Source organism: Sparus aurata, chromosome 8 (assembly GCF_900880675.1).
Source record: "Sparus aurata chromosome 8, fSpaAur1.1, whole genome shotgun sequence".
Lineage (NCBI taxonomy): Eukaryota > Metazoa > Chordata > Actinopteri > Spariformes > Sparidae > Sparus > Sparus aurata.
In genome coordinates, this window is record NC_044194.1 from 15,298,123 (window position 1) to 15,313,983 (window position 15,861).

Sequence of the window (15,861 nt, forward strand, 5' to 3'; positions counted from 1 at the left end):
CTGGAGGGCATCCATGAAAAACCAGGAGATATCTAAGAAATCATTCATGTGTGGTTTTACGTTTTTAGACATAATATTGGCAGTGAGCTGTCACGTGTTTTGAGTACAATCTTATACTGTTCAGCTCCATCCTGCCGAAACAAAACAAGGTCATAAAGCTTGAACTAGTCTTTTTGTCTTTCTTTTTTTTTTTTTGTTCATTATTTTTTGTTAATGATCAACTGGCTTTAACAGACGATGTATAACCTCTTTGTTATGTCATATGCATTCTGATTTCAGTGATACATTCATATTTAGCCTGTGTGATAAAGTCTAGTTCTGTATTTAGACCAAAGTTGGAGCAGTTTTGTACGGAAGCCCTGAGAGGCCACTGAGAAAAATAATTGTGGTGATCATTTTTAATGTTTCCTTTGTTGTTTTATTGGTGGCTGGTTTGTTTGTTGGTTGGTTGGCTGGTTGGTCCAGAATAGATCCCATTAACTTTTGTGGCTATCTTGATAAAGGGACGGATCTAGAAACCTTTTCCCCATATATTCTAACACTGGTTAAAGAAAATGCAAGAGGCGTTTTTTGAAATTTGCGTGGCATATTAAGAGAGCTTGTATCTATGAGTTAGAACAGTTTGTTGCAGATCCTAACAAAAATCCAGATCTAGCAGATTTAAATGTGTTTTATTTGATACTGGATTAGAATAAGATTGTACTAAATGGGGCTGTTGGGCCTTGGGGTGGAGGTATGCGCTCTAAGGAGTGCTACCTTGTGTTCAGAGTGCATGGAGTAATGAAAACTCACCTGGAAGAAAACAATACTTTTAGCGCTCTTTAGAAAATTAGGGTAGCATTGCACTTCATCCATTTTTTACTTATTTTTGTTGTTTGTCTCTGAATGATTGACGATTGTTTGTGGTTCAGCAATTTCTTGTTTATTCTAATGTCGGTGGTTTGAAGTTTGAAAGAACCAACACCAGCTTTTGGTTTCCCGATTTTCCACTTCTGGTGAAAAAGGAAAAGGAAAAACAACAGAATCAAACCAAACATTTGAACACAGTAACACCAGATTGCATCCAGTGCGTGGTTTAGTATTTGCTGATCAAATTGTTTGAGCGAGTTTTAGAGGAAATGAACTCTGCCACGGCCTGTAAAGTCCGTCTGTGCACTCGAATGTTTCATGCCCGGCTTTGATTTTGTGTGGCTTTTTTTTTTTTGTTTTGGCACATCAAAGGGGCGCATGTAGACTTCTGTGTAGTCTGGGCCTGACTGTCAGAGCGTGGAGATGAAAGGTTGGGTTACATAAGACCGTAAGTCGAAAGGCTGTTTATGTGTGCGCGCCTGGAGAGCCTCACTGATACTAGGACCTTCTAATGGAGCAGGACTGTGACCACGGAGGAGCTGCTGCCAGCTCCTATACTGAAAAAGCAAAAAGCCCTGTCGTCAGATCAGTGAAGAATAAGACAAACAGCTCTCTGCCTGGCTGATACTATCATTTACAGTCATTTTATCCAATACACAAGCCTTTTACACAGCCGATTGCTTGTTGACATCCTTCTCCGTCTAGTATGGCTATTTTAATGCATGAGAAGCTTCGCGCACGCTTGATGGAGCTTTGAAGTGACTCACAGATATTATCGCGTGAAAGATCAGAGAAGCTAGGCTCTTTGTAGCTGCAGTCCGAGTCCAAGAAAATGGAGGATGAGAGAGTGAAGATGCTCGTTGAGAAAGGGCAAACCCCTCGCGTTGCTCCTAAATGTCAAGCTGTGGAAAAAGCGGTTGCGCTTAATGAATGGGTGTGCATCGTGATGTTTGCGTTTGTTATGATGACGACCTTGTTCGCTTTATTGTCAGGGTCACTGCGTTCGGTGGAGCGTCACCAATTGTTGCAAGAACCTTGACCGAAGGATGAGGTGTACAGTAATCTTCCCACAAAGTCGCTGACAGAACAGACCTGTGTCTCCCTGCAGCCGAAATGGCACATTTAACGATCAAGAACGGAAAAAAAAACAACCCTCTTCACCTCAATTCAAAACACAGGATTTCAATCTGCTTTGATTCTCAATTTGTAACTACAGCACAGCTTAAGGCCTTTAAATGTGTCAGAATGTGTAAGAAAGAGCTTTCTTTTCTGCAAAAGTTGGATCAGTTGGAACAGATTTCCGTCAGTCTGCTCCCCTTTTTTCACCGGGAGAAAGGGATTTTTCAAACTTTAGCAATATTTCAATGGAAACAGGAAGACAGCTGAGGGATTCTTTGTTTATGTCAGCAACTGCCAGTCAGAAATGATCAAAGCATGCCCACACAGTGCAAATGGAGCTCAGATTTTGATTAGTTATATACCCAATATCCTTTTTCCCTCAAATATTAGCTTTGTTTGTTGCTTTTTGGTTGATAAATAATATTCAAAAGTGCCAGGGATTTGTTTTGTACGTTTTGGTGCTTTAAGCAACACAAACACATTTTTCCATTCACCTCCATTGAATTTAGAGTGGGAGAAGAAATAGCAGAGCCAGATACTGTAAAACCTCAGCTCATAAAACCAGAGGTACTGTAAATGAAAAAAAAAAACATTCTGCAGTCTTCGATTCAGCATACAGCGCAATATACCTGTGTTTTTAAAGTAATAAATGTACACGCTGAACAACCTCATATTTGCAGGAACAATAACTTTACTGTTGTTTGTTTAGAACAAGGCAGCTCTGTGGGAAAACACTCTGCACGACAACGCTGCTATCCAGAAGACCCACTGTTTCCCCAATGTTTTCAGCGTCGCAGCGTGACACAACTCAATGACCTCCACTGACACAGTAAATTGCACCTGAATTATCAGTTTGGCTCTTACGCTGAGCCCCTTGCCTCAGTGTGCGCAGCAGCAATTTGTCACAGCGACATGCTGGGTTTCTCAGGGCTTCTCAGTTCTGGGCCAGAAAGCTCCAACAGAGGGCAAGGAGGGAGGATGGGGTGTTAAATGTTGACTTGGCTCTCCTGCAACGCGTGTGCACCGAAAATCAGTGACAGAGCTGCAGTGATGCATTCGGTGACTCCCCGAGAAAGTGGAAAACGGGTTTACAAGGCCTGTGGGAGGACACAGTGGCTGGTAATTAGACAGCATAAAAATCCTCAGCCTCCACCAGCCCCTTAGGCGGGGAATTGGAGCTAAAGTAAACCAAAACCTGACTGTGAAATTGCATTAGACGTCTGCGCTTAATGGAAAGTGAAAAAAAAATAAAAAAATAGACAAAACCCATTTCTGCATTTATGAGCGTTTCCATCTCCCCCCAACACACACACATGTCCTCAACTCTTTGCATCGCCACTCCTGCTCCTCCTCTTTTCCCGCAGTATATCTCCATTATGGTGTGGCCTTTGTGAGGAGGCAAAGTTGTGGGATGCTAACAGAAACAGGATGTGCAGGACTGTGGTTTGAACATGTCTCCGTCTCTGTTTCCCACAGATGCTCCCCCGCTCAGACTGGGACCACAAGAGAGGCTCCCGAGGATCACAGGTTAGCACTGTGCACAGAGCATCACAGACACACCAGTTATCAGCACGTTTTTATGTAATTTTTGGAGAAGCATGGCGAAATTTTTTTATATATTTTGAGTACATCGAATCGATTGCTGTGTGCTTTGCACATCAGGCACACTAAATACTGGTAAACAGCTGACAAGAAAACACACGCACCAGCTTCCTGATTTCTGTCACTTGCCTTCACACGCACACCTAGTAAATGACGCAAATAGCAGAAATCCTACCACTAACAGGCCTGTTCAGCCGCTCATTTTAGCCGTGGTTAAACAGCATGTCCAGAGGTGTCACTTCCCACCAGAGTCCTTGTTGTACTCTGTGAGTCTAAAGGACGCAGGTCTGTGATTTGGCTGTAAGGCTCTGCACAAGCCATTAAAAGCCAGGGAATTGAAACTAGAAGGACACGACACAGAGGGCACAGCTTGTAGAGGGCAGACACACACAGCCACATCCTTCAGATTACCTTTCCCATCTTTGAAAGAGTGTGTGCATGTTTGCGAATTGATGTATCGAGCCGCAGTGGAGCCACAGGGCAGGACTCCGGAGAACTTAAAGAACAAACAATGCCCTTGGCGTTGGCATGGCCATATACAGTATGTGTGCACTGCATGTGCTGCTATCAGGAGGATATCCTTTAGAAATGAATAGACAATGCCTTTGCGCTGACAGTGTATGCTCTGGTTGAAAGAACTCCAACTCCAAAAAGTTGTGGTTGGAGGAACATTAGGGGATTTTTCATGAATAGTGATCATAACTTTGCAGCGCATGATTGGGCCTGAAATCGAATTACACACTAGATGATTTCCTAGAGATGTGAAGACTCACGGTGGTGTATCAGTTCCTAAAATCAGCCGAACAGAATTATGCCCTGAGAAATGTTCTAATGGCACGTTACCATTCTGAAATTTTCTCCAAGGCTCATATCAATTTGTTATGTGGGGTTAGTAGGCAAGCACATATTTTTTGATTGATGCGTTCCTAAAGCTGCCATTTAGACTCAGTGGTCAGCTCAGTCTTTTTTTGGGGGGTGGGGTGGGGGGGGGGAGTGGTGCTGCGCGTTCGTCAGTGGAATCCTGTAATAGTCCAGAGACTGACAGGACATGTAAGACGCCGAGGCTTATGTTGGCATCCCTCTCCCATCTCGTGGCTGTATTCCCTTGGCTCTGCTCTCCTGTTGGTTCAGAGAGGCTGGTAGCGCCTCACAACGGTGCGCATGGCACCTTGTAGAGGGCGTAAATCACACACCCCGCTCTTTAGCCATAGACTGGAGCGCTGCTTGATTGATCTCTACGGTGTCGTATTCGCCAACATGCACACATTAGCAGGCTCATTTTCCAAACCACTTTTTTCTTTTTTTTCCCTTTTTTTCCCCTGTCCAAAGCTTGCGGTGGATGTTTTAGCTTAGCAATTGACAGTGAAGTTATGTATGGAAAGAGCTATTTAAATATTTGTTTTCGACTTGAAAACACATTGGTTTTGGAACATTACCCGCGGAGATTATCGGAGAAAAAGGGTGCTTGTAGGCCCGGATCTGGTGACTGTTATTCTAAATTACAGAAAGGCTGGAAGAGCGGTCCGTGAGCCAGACAAGCCATGACATTGCAGTCATTTTGAAGATTTCTCAAAATCACAGTGAGCGCTTCAAACACTCGAGATCAGACTTTCTTAAACTGCGGCTTTGGGAGTCGCAAAAGGTCGCCGGCCTTTCTCTGGTTGGTCCCATCATGGCAGTCGAGTGGAGTATTTTCTCATTAAATTGGGTCCTGTGGCAAGACTAAATTTATGGCTGGCTGAGACTGAAAACACACTCTTTCGACTGTCCTCTGCCCGGGAAATAATTGGATCCGCCACAAATGATACGGAGGCATTAGCAATTTTCAAGCTCCTACTTTTTTATGATGTGCAAGCAACAGTAAAACACCTCTGAGCTGGTGTCATTTCTCTGAGAGAAAACTGAGGAGTAGAATGTCACTTTAACTCGGGTTTTATTTATAGTATGCTCATTCAGTTAGTAAGACTCATGACTGTGCCCGCTGCAGCGCTGATGCGGTAAATCCTCGCTCGCTCATCGGCCGGCATAAGCCATCTGTTTTACCTCATGCATCCCTTTTGTTTGCTCTGTACTTTATGCCAGCAAATTCACGCTTCTCTACCAGTCTTGTCTGTGTGTCTATCTCTGTTGATCAGATGAGATGGTGGCATGTTCGGGTCAATTGCCTTGACCTTTCCCAGTAAAACTTTAATGAGGCAGTTATTCCTTTTTGTTTTGTTTTGTTCTCCCCCCTAACACACCCCCTTTTAATAAAATGTGTAATAGCGTGTAATTGTATCCTGGCTGCAGCCGAGGACCTGGCTCAGCACGGCTTTGGTCTGAGCTGACGGAGGTTGTGAGGGGAGCTGGGTCGCGGTGGGGAAGTGGGAAGTGCTGCTGGGTGTAGTTTTGGCTGTCGGAGCTGAGGCAGGGAGCGAGGAGTGTCTCTGCGGAGTTTTGTGTTACTGTTCTGCTGTGATTCGCACCGTATCACCGCTCTGTTATTTTAAATAGAGAGCATCGGCATCTCCCAGGCTCCTCTTCGGCTAATCCATCTCGACAGATGTAATCGGGCCCATTACACTCACTGCACTGCCACTGAAATATAAAGCTGCGCAGTAATGATTTTTTTCGAGGGTTCTGTGTAAATTAAATCAACGTGAGAAAAAATGATGGCCGCCCTTAAGTGTCGTTTTTTTTAATATATCCCTCGACGTCTTGCTCAGCACATTCCTGCATTTCTAGTGTGAGTGTGAGGATTAGGACGAGGGGTTAATTTCAAAATAAGCACTGCAGTGTGTTTATCTGTGTGTCTTAAGAAGAGCCACCAAAACATTTCTGGTGTTTAACAGTAAATTCCTGTCCCAGCATTCTCCTTAACAACTAGTGTAAATAGGGACTTGTTTTAAGAATGTCATTGTTGGATGAACTTATCCTTTAAATGTGAGGATTTGCTGCTTTTCTTTGTAATTTATGATAGCAAACGAAGAGTTTTGGACTAAAAGAAGTAGTCTGAAGACGTCACTGCGGGCTTTGGGAAATTGTATTGAACATTTTTAACACTTATCACTTTTTTTTTTACTTTTTATAGACTAAACGGTTCATAGACAATTGTCAGTTTCAGCTCCAGAAATGTGTTTACTAAGAGGATGAAATACTGTTCTTTCCTCGGTTGGCCCTTGAGGCATTTGTCCAGTCTGTAGCTCTCCTTCGGGATACATTATATTCTCACCATTGCACAATTTGAGAAGCCCACATATCACTGCCCTTTTACTGGAGGCTGAGAGGACTGTATGTTTAGACGAGGGAGCCGAGGGGTTAAAAGTGCACGAAGTGGACCGTCTCAGAAATTACAAAAATGTGACCTCGGTCTGTGTATCCCATTAATAATCATCATTAGACAGAAGGATCAGCGTTTTGTTTGTTGCATCAAATGCACTCCATCTGTCCTCTGCAGAGTTATTGGCAGAAAACATGTGGACACAGCAGGAACACCAACAGTCATGTTTCCACTGCTCAGTGCTGTTGCAATGGTCGATGGTGTTGTTATTGAAATGTCTCACATGAAAAATGTACGCTTAGTGTGAACGCAGATCTGACGTTCATGGGTACAGTTAAAAAGAATCTGGGTAACATTATTTATTGTGTGTATTTTTTCATGTCATGGATGGTTTTGGTTTGAAATTAGATGTTTCTTCAACATCTTGAACAATATCAAGATTAAATCAGCAGTCATTTTTGCAAATACCTTTTTGGTGCACATTTCAGAGACTAAGTATGGTCTTGAGTGCAGAGACGCTGCGTGGACAAACAGCTCTTCACTCTTCTCTGGTGATTGCTGGTTTGTTTTGACTGGCCCTTCATTTGGTTTACATGAGCTGCTGCACGGGTGTTAATCTATGGCATGTCTATTGACGTACTGATCCAAACAGGCAATTAAGACCATTGATCATGTACATCGTCGTTATTCATTGTAAAATGTCATAACAGAACATTCAAGCGGGCTTTAGTATGCGACTTGGCTCGTCGAGGAGTCATAAAGACTGTTTATTGATGCCGGTAGTCAGTTTTATCAAATGTAGGATGTCGACAAAAGCTGGGGGCTTGTGACCAAATATCACACAGATTTGTGGTAATTTTTGTGACTGGGCTGCTGGCACAGGGGCCCGGATTAGAGGGATCAGTGGGTGTGTCAAGGGCTGGCATCAGTCAAATCACGAAATTTCCTTTTAAAAGCAGTGTGTCTCTTGCCAGTTAAATGCAAAAGATTGGCATGCCATGAATATACCAAAAGGCTGAAAAACAGGAAGGAATCCACAAGCTCCAAAAGTATGACTTCTTGGATAGCACAAGGTCACTACAGTTTAACCACAATGGCACAGAGGGCTGTCACTATTAAAAATGGAATAAGTATCACTCCAAATGACCAACCTGTTAAGGTGCCCTTGAGTATCTTACTGCTGTGCATTTGCAATCTTTACTCGTTCCCTGAGAGCACCGGTCCTCAGGCTGAAGATCAACATGTTGTATGACTGCTTCATTTATTCAAAGCAATAGTTCATGGCAGTTTATCGCTTTGAGGGAATTTCTTCAAATTAGGGAAACAAACTGATTCGATTTTAGTGGCCAAAGGTCAAAGTCACTGTGACCACAAGTTTTGACATTTTATATCCAAAACACCACAGCTCAGGAATATTAACTTGACAAAGGCAAACAACCACAATGCCATAACGAGTCCCCAAGTTTTGCTTTTTTAGAGTTACACAAGAAGATGAAAACCACTGTTAGATCTGCAAGATAAAAAATAACCGTGAGCTAGTTATTCTACAGCTAGCTGTAGGCTAGCTAACTTAGCCTAACCTAGTACTACGTAAAAGAAACAACAAATAATCGGTGAGCTTTTAAGGCGCTGCTTGGTAGTTTTTGTGGCCTCTGGAGTGAAGGGACTGGCCTTTTTTCCGACAGTCAGTTACTCAGAAACCCTGATGTCTCATTACACACTCTCCCTGGAGTTCTTTGCCTGTAATATATTAGTGTCGAGTCAGGGTAAGGGTATGTCACTGGGTACTGTACTGTAAGAGATGCCCCTATTAGCCCCCTGAACTGACAGCTGCAGGGAGAGTGTGGCCGTTTGTTCTCAGTGTAACAGGTTATCAGACGAATGGGCTTTTTGGTCCAATAGCACATCTATCGGACTATCACGGTTACATAATAATGGCATGGAATCTTGCCACAGCCAGGCTAGCTGCTTCCCACTGTCTCCACACTTCACGCTAAACTAACCAGCTGCTGGTGATTGCTTCATACTATTTACTGTAGAAACATGAGAATGGTATCAATCTTTTTATCAAAATCTTAGTAAGAAAACAAACAAATGCATTTCCCATAATGTCGAACTACGTTTTACACTGTTTTACTGTTGTATGTGTCAGGACAGAAGTCTGTAACTTTCTTTCAGTTTTTTCTAAAATCTCATCCAATGTGCCAATGAATTAACCAGATGAGGGTTTGTCAGTTTGTCACTTTTCCAACACGCAGGTCTACTGCTATTTTCATGGCCACCGACCGTGTGTGTGTGTGTGTGTGTGTGTGTGTGTGTACGTTCCCTTTTAAAAAGAAAGACTGATCCATCTCCCTTGGAAACACAGGAATGATGAGTCATTTTCAAACTAAGGAAGCTGTTGTTTGGGTGATCAGAGACGTGCCATTTCTCTTGTTGCTCTGTAATTTAAAGTAGTAACTCCTGTGTTCACACGACTCTCCGAGGTGCTGGATCCCTCACTAATTCTGAAGGGTGTATTTCTCAGAAAAGTCTCCACAGAGCTAAGTGTGAGCTTGTGACAGACGTTTGTTGACAGTTCCCAGATGTGAATGTGTGCTACTATTAATGTGATGTGGGGCAGCAGTAAAAAAATGTATGCTTAGGGAATCGTTTAGAAATAAGTCATAAAAGACATATACAGCCTGACTGGAAGGTTAAAATATGATTTTAATCAACGCCTTTAATGGAATTTACAAACACTGCAGATGTGTCCAAGGTAAGAACGTCTACGCCAGCCGCGGTACTTTCACAAAAATATTAAGAGTTTTGAAACGCTCCATCATAACATCTGTCCAATAGCTTTTTTTCTGTGATACTCTGCGCTTTTTCCCAAGCAGGGGTCACAATGTGGGACTCGTCTGAGATATATCCTCTTAGAAAGAGAAGCCCACTGCTACAGAGGTGGCCATGGCTGATGAATGAAAGTGATCATCTAACCTGACAGGAAATGCTTATATAACCTGATGATATTATGTAACTCGCAATTTGATCTGTTCCGGGATGTCTATTGATGATTCTTGAGTTTTAGGTTGCAGATTGTTGGAAGATTAGAAAAATCAGAAACTGTCTTCAAGCCAAGATGAAAGGAAGTTAAGCGCTTGAGCCAGGGATGGTCGGGACTTTATCTCCCCTGCAGTCAGCTGCGTTTAATAGCTCGAACTCTCAGTCCTCTGCTCACAAACATGTAGAGAGGTTCAGAAGCAGGATTTTTAAAGGTAGATATATTTTAACAGCGCAATGTTTCTAAGGGTAATGCCTTACATATGGCAGCAGACAGGTGTAGTCATTTTTTCAGGTCAATAAGAAGCAAATTTAGTGGAAGCAAGATCCCCACGTCTCAAATGCGGCCCATGCACCTGGAGCCGCTCACCAGACTTTATTTTTCATGTCAAGTTTTGGGCATTAAGTGGCTTCCTCCCAGTGCAAAATGAAGCCCGACACATTCATCATTCCCTCTACTTTTATGGCCCTCTTCAGGCTTGGGGTTGGTCAAGCTGAGCGATACGATGCTCAACGTTGTTTACCTGGGCGCAAACTAGGGGTGTCACGATTTTGATTGTAGAGTAAAAATCAGAAATAGAAAATGAGCGTTCAGTTCTTTTATCGTCCAAAATCAAAAGCAGGATCATCAATTCTCCTCAGTGTGTTGTTATTCCCCCCGACCTGGCCTACGTGTGTGCGTCTGAAGAAAAAACACAACTTCAGAGACGATACAGCGGTAGCCAGAAGCTACACTTATTTTGACTTTCAGAGATCCTTTATTAATTTGTTTGGGAAGGGGGTTTACGTTTAGGGGGAGAACAGAGCCAAACAGAAATGATGATAGGGATGATTTATTGCTCTGTTTGAGGAGAGGGGTTCACTCCGGACAGATCTGAGAAACAGAACTTTCAAACAAACTGAATTTCTGTCTTTTGTTGTTTGCTGTTGAATTCCCAAGCGTGGTACTTTTGGTGACGATTTTTTTTAACCTGCTCAATCTGCAGTAAGTCACCAGGATCAAATCTGGTGGTTCGTTGCGAAACAGCCCCATCTTTCTGGAGAAGAATCTGTGAATATAGATGACAACTGTCAGGGCATAAATCCAATGATCTTTTCATATTTACCAAATCCAGATGTGTTCGTTTGACAATGGGCAAACTGTGGATTTGAAGAATTGTGACACTAGTAGTGCACACATGAGTCTCTGTGCTGCGTGCTCAGGACGATGCCAGTTTGATTAGTTTAAGTCCCAAGGTATATTTATATTTAAGTCTTTGTGAATGCGACTTGTGTTTTAGGTTTTGAGTTGGCTGTGGTTTGCGAACAAGGAGTAAAGTTTGTAAAAGTCCGTTTGTGTGTGTACGCATGCATGTTTGTTGACGCTGAGATGAGCCAGATGTTCTACGGCAGCTTCGTTCTTCCTCAACCTCCTCTTTAGAAAAGCTCCTAAATCAGCCCGTAAATGAGCTGAGCGACAGGTGTTTACATCTTATCCTCACAGCATGCATTAGAGCAGAGTATGGGAGAGAGGGGAGGGACCAGGAGGAGAAGAGGAGATTTAAGGGAGAGGAGGGTGGGAGGAGTACAGTAGTCGTCTGTCCAGACATGCTCCGTCGGCTGTCCCACAGGACGTCTCCTTCTCTGTAAAATAGATTAGCTCGGTCCCAGTGCTGGTCATGTGACAGATTTATCAATAAATGCGTGTCACCATGAAGGAATGCCCTCACACCCGGTGTACACACGCCCTTTGTATTTTTGCAGATCAACAGGAAGATTGTATAAATACAGCAACTTATTTGATACGACTGGGAAAATAAAAAGCGAAACCTTCACTGTTCCCACAAGTGGAAAATGCATGAAAGGCGCTCACACATGTGTTGTTCAGCTCAACCTTTTGCCACTTAGCCAGTGTAAACAGAATAATTCTGGGTGCCTGGCAGCTGGTGTCAGAGTGAATGGGACATTGGGGGAGAAAAATCTGATAACATTCTTTGGGGGAACAAGGGAACTGGTGAGCTTATTAGATATATTCGCTGGCAGCCAAGACTGACCTGTGTTTAGTTGTGGTTTGTTCAACGGCTCTAGGCACAGCAATTAAGAGCGGGCTGTGAACTTTTCGCTTAGCTCTGCAAAAACAAAGGCCGACTCACACTCCGCTGGTGCCTTCAGAGCTGTGGGGCAGACGGGCAGAAACAGACTGTGGCTGTTGACCGTCTGAGGGGTCAGGAGCGAAGAGGGCAAAGGTCAGTGTCCAGTTGAGATGTTGCTAATGAATCCATTCATTAAAAGCATCTAGTACAGCTGCACGGTGTCGTTCAGAGGTCTCAGGCGGTGCAAGTATGTCAACTCCTACTGCTGTGGCGCACCGCTCCTTGCTTGTCTTCATGTTTTTGCTTCCTCTGAGCTAAAAGGAGCCATATAAGGTGTAGAATAAAGCCTTTGATGATGTGAGTGGATGTAAGCTTGTGTGCAGCTTGATGTGAGAGCACAGACATAACGCTCCTCAGAATCTCAGTCGGACCCTTTAACAGTGGTGCAAAATCAATTTTCATTTGTTTCATTTTTTTCTTGTTTCTGTATTGTTTTGTGGGTGGCTTTTTCTTTCATTTTGTGCCATATTGTTGTTTTCCCCAGCTAAAATGACTTTTGAAACATGATTTGGTTAGGGCTGTGTGTGCTTGTCATTGTTCGCATTCATGAGTATGAGCAAAACTTTCACATCACAAATGGCAAAATGACCCATCATTGACATAAAAGTATTAATTTGTGCAACCTTAAGTTGACTGCAGATACCTCCTCAGAGCTGAGTAAATACCAATTGTCAGTTTCCACCAGTGAGAAATTTGATTATTATTATTATTTAATAAGAAGTAAAAGATAAACTAGTGTAGAACAGAAACAAGGTCTAACGTGCAGCTGATAGGAAGTGATTCCAATATCAGCGTTCAGCTTATTATATCCTCACATTGGCGTTGCTGACGCAGTTTACACACCTGCTCTTCACGCTTGTCACCCGGAAGTAGCACACGGCCACTCTGTCAGACCCGGCCAATGATTAGCATCAACTCCCATTAGCCACAGCAGCCGTGATGTTTATTTCTCATTTCTCTGTCTCCCTCTCACCCCACAGTCGTCAGGCACCACCGTCATGGTGGACATAGCGGTGATGGGGGAAGCCCACGGACTGATCACAGACCTGCTAGCCGACCCGTCTCTGCCCCCCAACACCTGCACCTCTCTGCGGGCTGTCAGCAACCTGCTCACCACCCAGCTCACCTTCCAGCCGCTACATCGGCCACGCCCTGCTCCCCTGCTTAACCCCAGCGATGCCTACACCCTCTCCGACTCAGAGGAGGGACCCGAGAAAGGAGAGAAGACATCCATCCACAAGGTGAGCGGATGAACAAAGACCATTTGTTATGATTTACATTTGACAAGTGAGGATATTTCACCCAAGTCTCAGAACTGTTAATCAGAAGTGGTTGCGCGCCAGACACATAAAATTTTGTTTTGGAGATGGCTGAAAATAATCCTTAGATGGAAATGCAGTCCAGTTTATTACAGCCAAATGATTTACACACCGCACTGCGCTCCACACACATGTTAATCTTTCAGCCCATGTTTCAGCTAATGAGTGCTTCCTGCTTTCAGAGCTTTTAGCATCAAATGAAGGAGTGTATTTTCACAGAGTTGAGTGAAGAAAAATTGAGCGCGTCTACTGCTCGGAGCACTGTTCTCCCTTTCATAGCCACAGCTGTGTCAACATGACAGATGTGCAGAGCCAGACAGTGTGTATGCGCACATGTGAGTCAAGTAGAAGAGGAGAGGCAACATGAAGGTGAACTCGCCGCTCAGACAGTAACAAAGACGGACGAGTGTGTGTCAACAAAACTGGACCCCCACCACGATTACTACAGTTATTCATCTGGGGAAGATATCCATCGAGTGTGTGGTGGATGGCTGCCACGCCGTCGAGCCAATCGCTTGGCTGACAGGTGTATTTTCACATCGTCTGAACTTTGTAAAAATAGCTAAGACAAACTGCGCCCGTTGAGCGGCAAGTGAGGCTGCACTCATTAAGGACCCTGCTCCCCAGAGACGCTGTGCCCACTTCTTAACTGCCCGGGAGGAGAATAGCAGGAGGAGTGGAGGTGGTTAATGCAGGAGTGGAAAGCCCTGCGCTTGCTTTTCTGCCTCCTGGCTAAGAGTTTGATGTCCGCCGCGGTGCATGCTGATGCCTTTCAAGCAATTTTCCCCAAACTCATTTTCTGTCCAACACAGGGCACGTTCTCTGCACCGCAAGAGAGCCGCTGCATCAGAAGCACGTACGGTGCAAAACACAAAACACAATCTTATCTCAACAGTTAAAGAGCTAAGGCCAGTTACAGATTTGTATCTACGCTGACAGCAGCAGGGATCAGCTTTTTTCTTTCTCCTTTGTGTGAGGATGGCCTGTTTTTTGGTAATGCAAGTGTTTTTCTGGCATGTGTGGTTTTTTTTCTTGCTTTTTAGTGTGTCTGCAGGGCTTTCATTAAGGAATGGAACTACAGTGCTGGAAAATCATAGAATAACACCGCTGTTCCAATTTCACAATCGGGACTTGAACACGTATTTTCGTGCATTAGTAATCTGCGGATCTCGTGCAATTTCATGTGCATAAATGTGTCTTCGCTCAAAGTATCCGTTGATTGTGCACAGCTCATTCGGAGGCATGTGTGTTTTCTTACACATACATTCAAAGATTGGCTAATCTGCAGCTAAAGTCAGCACATACTTAAATCAGAAGTGTTACACGGTGAATGTTGGTCAGTAAAAATGTTCACTAAGGTGACCTAAACCCGAGTGTGTATGAGTGTGTGTGTGTGTCTGCTCTCTCATTCGGTGTATGACACCTTGCTGTGAATGGACTCATTCAGGATTCTAAGGCGATCTTTTACCAGGTCACCCTGCAGAAGACTGTGAGAGCGAGAGAGGCTGCCATGTTTTCGCGCTGCTGTTCCAAGCTGCTGCTGCATGGCACTGAACAGATGGAGGCATCACAAGGGCACAGACCACTGGGAATCCCAGAGAAAGAGCAAAGAAAAAAGGCAGATAAAAAAAGAGACTGGGATACCGAGACAAAAGAGACTCTGGGAGAGAATTGGAAGCAGAGAGGCTGAATCTCGATGATGAAATGTATCAGTGCAATGCAACACCGACATTGTGTCTAAGAATAACCACGAGGGGCATCGCCGGCACAGCTGCCTGCCAATATCCTCCAGTCAGTGACGACTGCAATGTTGATTCTCTCTGGATTCAGTGAAGACAAAGATTAAAGTGCAACCAGTCATGAAAATTGTTCCAGGTTATATTCTGGAAAAACAGCTGTCTCGACTAGAAGATCCATTCGACTGCAAAAAAAAACAAATACCCATTAACTACATGTGGAGTTCTTGAAGATGATTAAATGCCAAAACAATTACAGCCTTGTTTTTTAATATCTTCAATTAGTTATGGATGATGTTTATATTAATTTATCTAAAAGAAAAAAAGGGGTTTTCCAGGAGTGTTAACTATGTGTGTGTACTTTATGCAGCCCACTATGAAGGCAAGTGCCTATTTTTGTTGTGACAGTAAGCCCGACTGCACAAATGGAAGATTTGTGTCAATGTACGTGAGTCCTAAAGGTTACATTTTGTCAGTAGTTTAACATACTGGTTTTAAAGGTGCACTATGCAAAAAATTGGCCAACTGTCGAATTAATTCTCGGAAAAATTGAGACCAGCATATCCCCAGAGTAACATCGGTGTTGACATCTTTAGTGAGAAAGTTTTGGACCGGGACTGCCTAATGCTAGCTGGTTAGCCTGCTAACTTCAGTAGATAGGCAATCTCTGCAACACAATAGTGTGCGTACGTTAGACGCCATAATGTGAAAACTGTTATTGCTTAATTTGTTGACAATTTTTGTTAATTTTTTTGTGTTATCAATTGAAATTCTTACATATTGCTTCTTAAAGTTATAACCAA

General features: G+C 43.5%; 1 protein-coding gene across 2 annotated transcripts in view; it reads left to right on the forward strand.

The window, feature by feature from the left end:
* The window catches only part of LOC115586869 (cGMP-inhibited 3',5'-cyclic phosphodiesterase A-like), a 93,339-nt gene that overhangs the window by 48,248 nt on the left and 29,230 nt on the right, over positions 1-15,861 (forward strand). For both annotated transcript variants that reach the window (XM_030426287.1, XM_030426288.1), the window contains exons 2-3: positions 3,445-3,495; positions 12,984-13,244. In XM_030426287.1, coding sequence (XP_030282147.1) covers positions 3,445-3,495; positions 12,984-13,244 — 312 coding nt within the window. The remainder of the gene's footprint in view (positions 1-3,444; positions 3,496-12,983; positions 13,245-15,861) is intronic.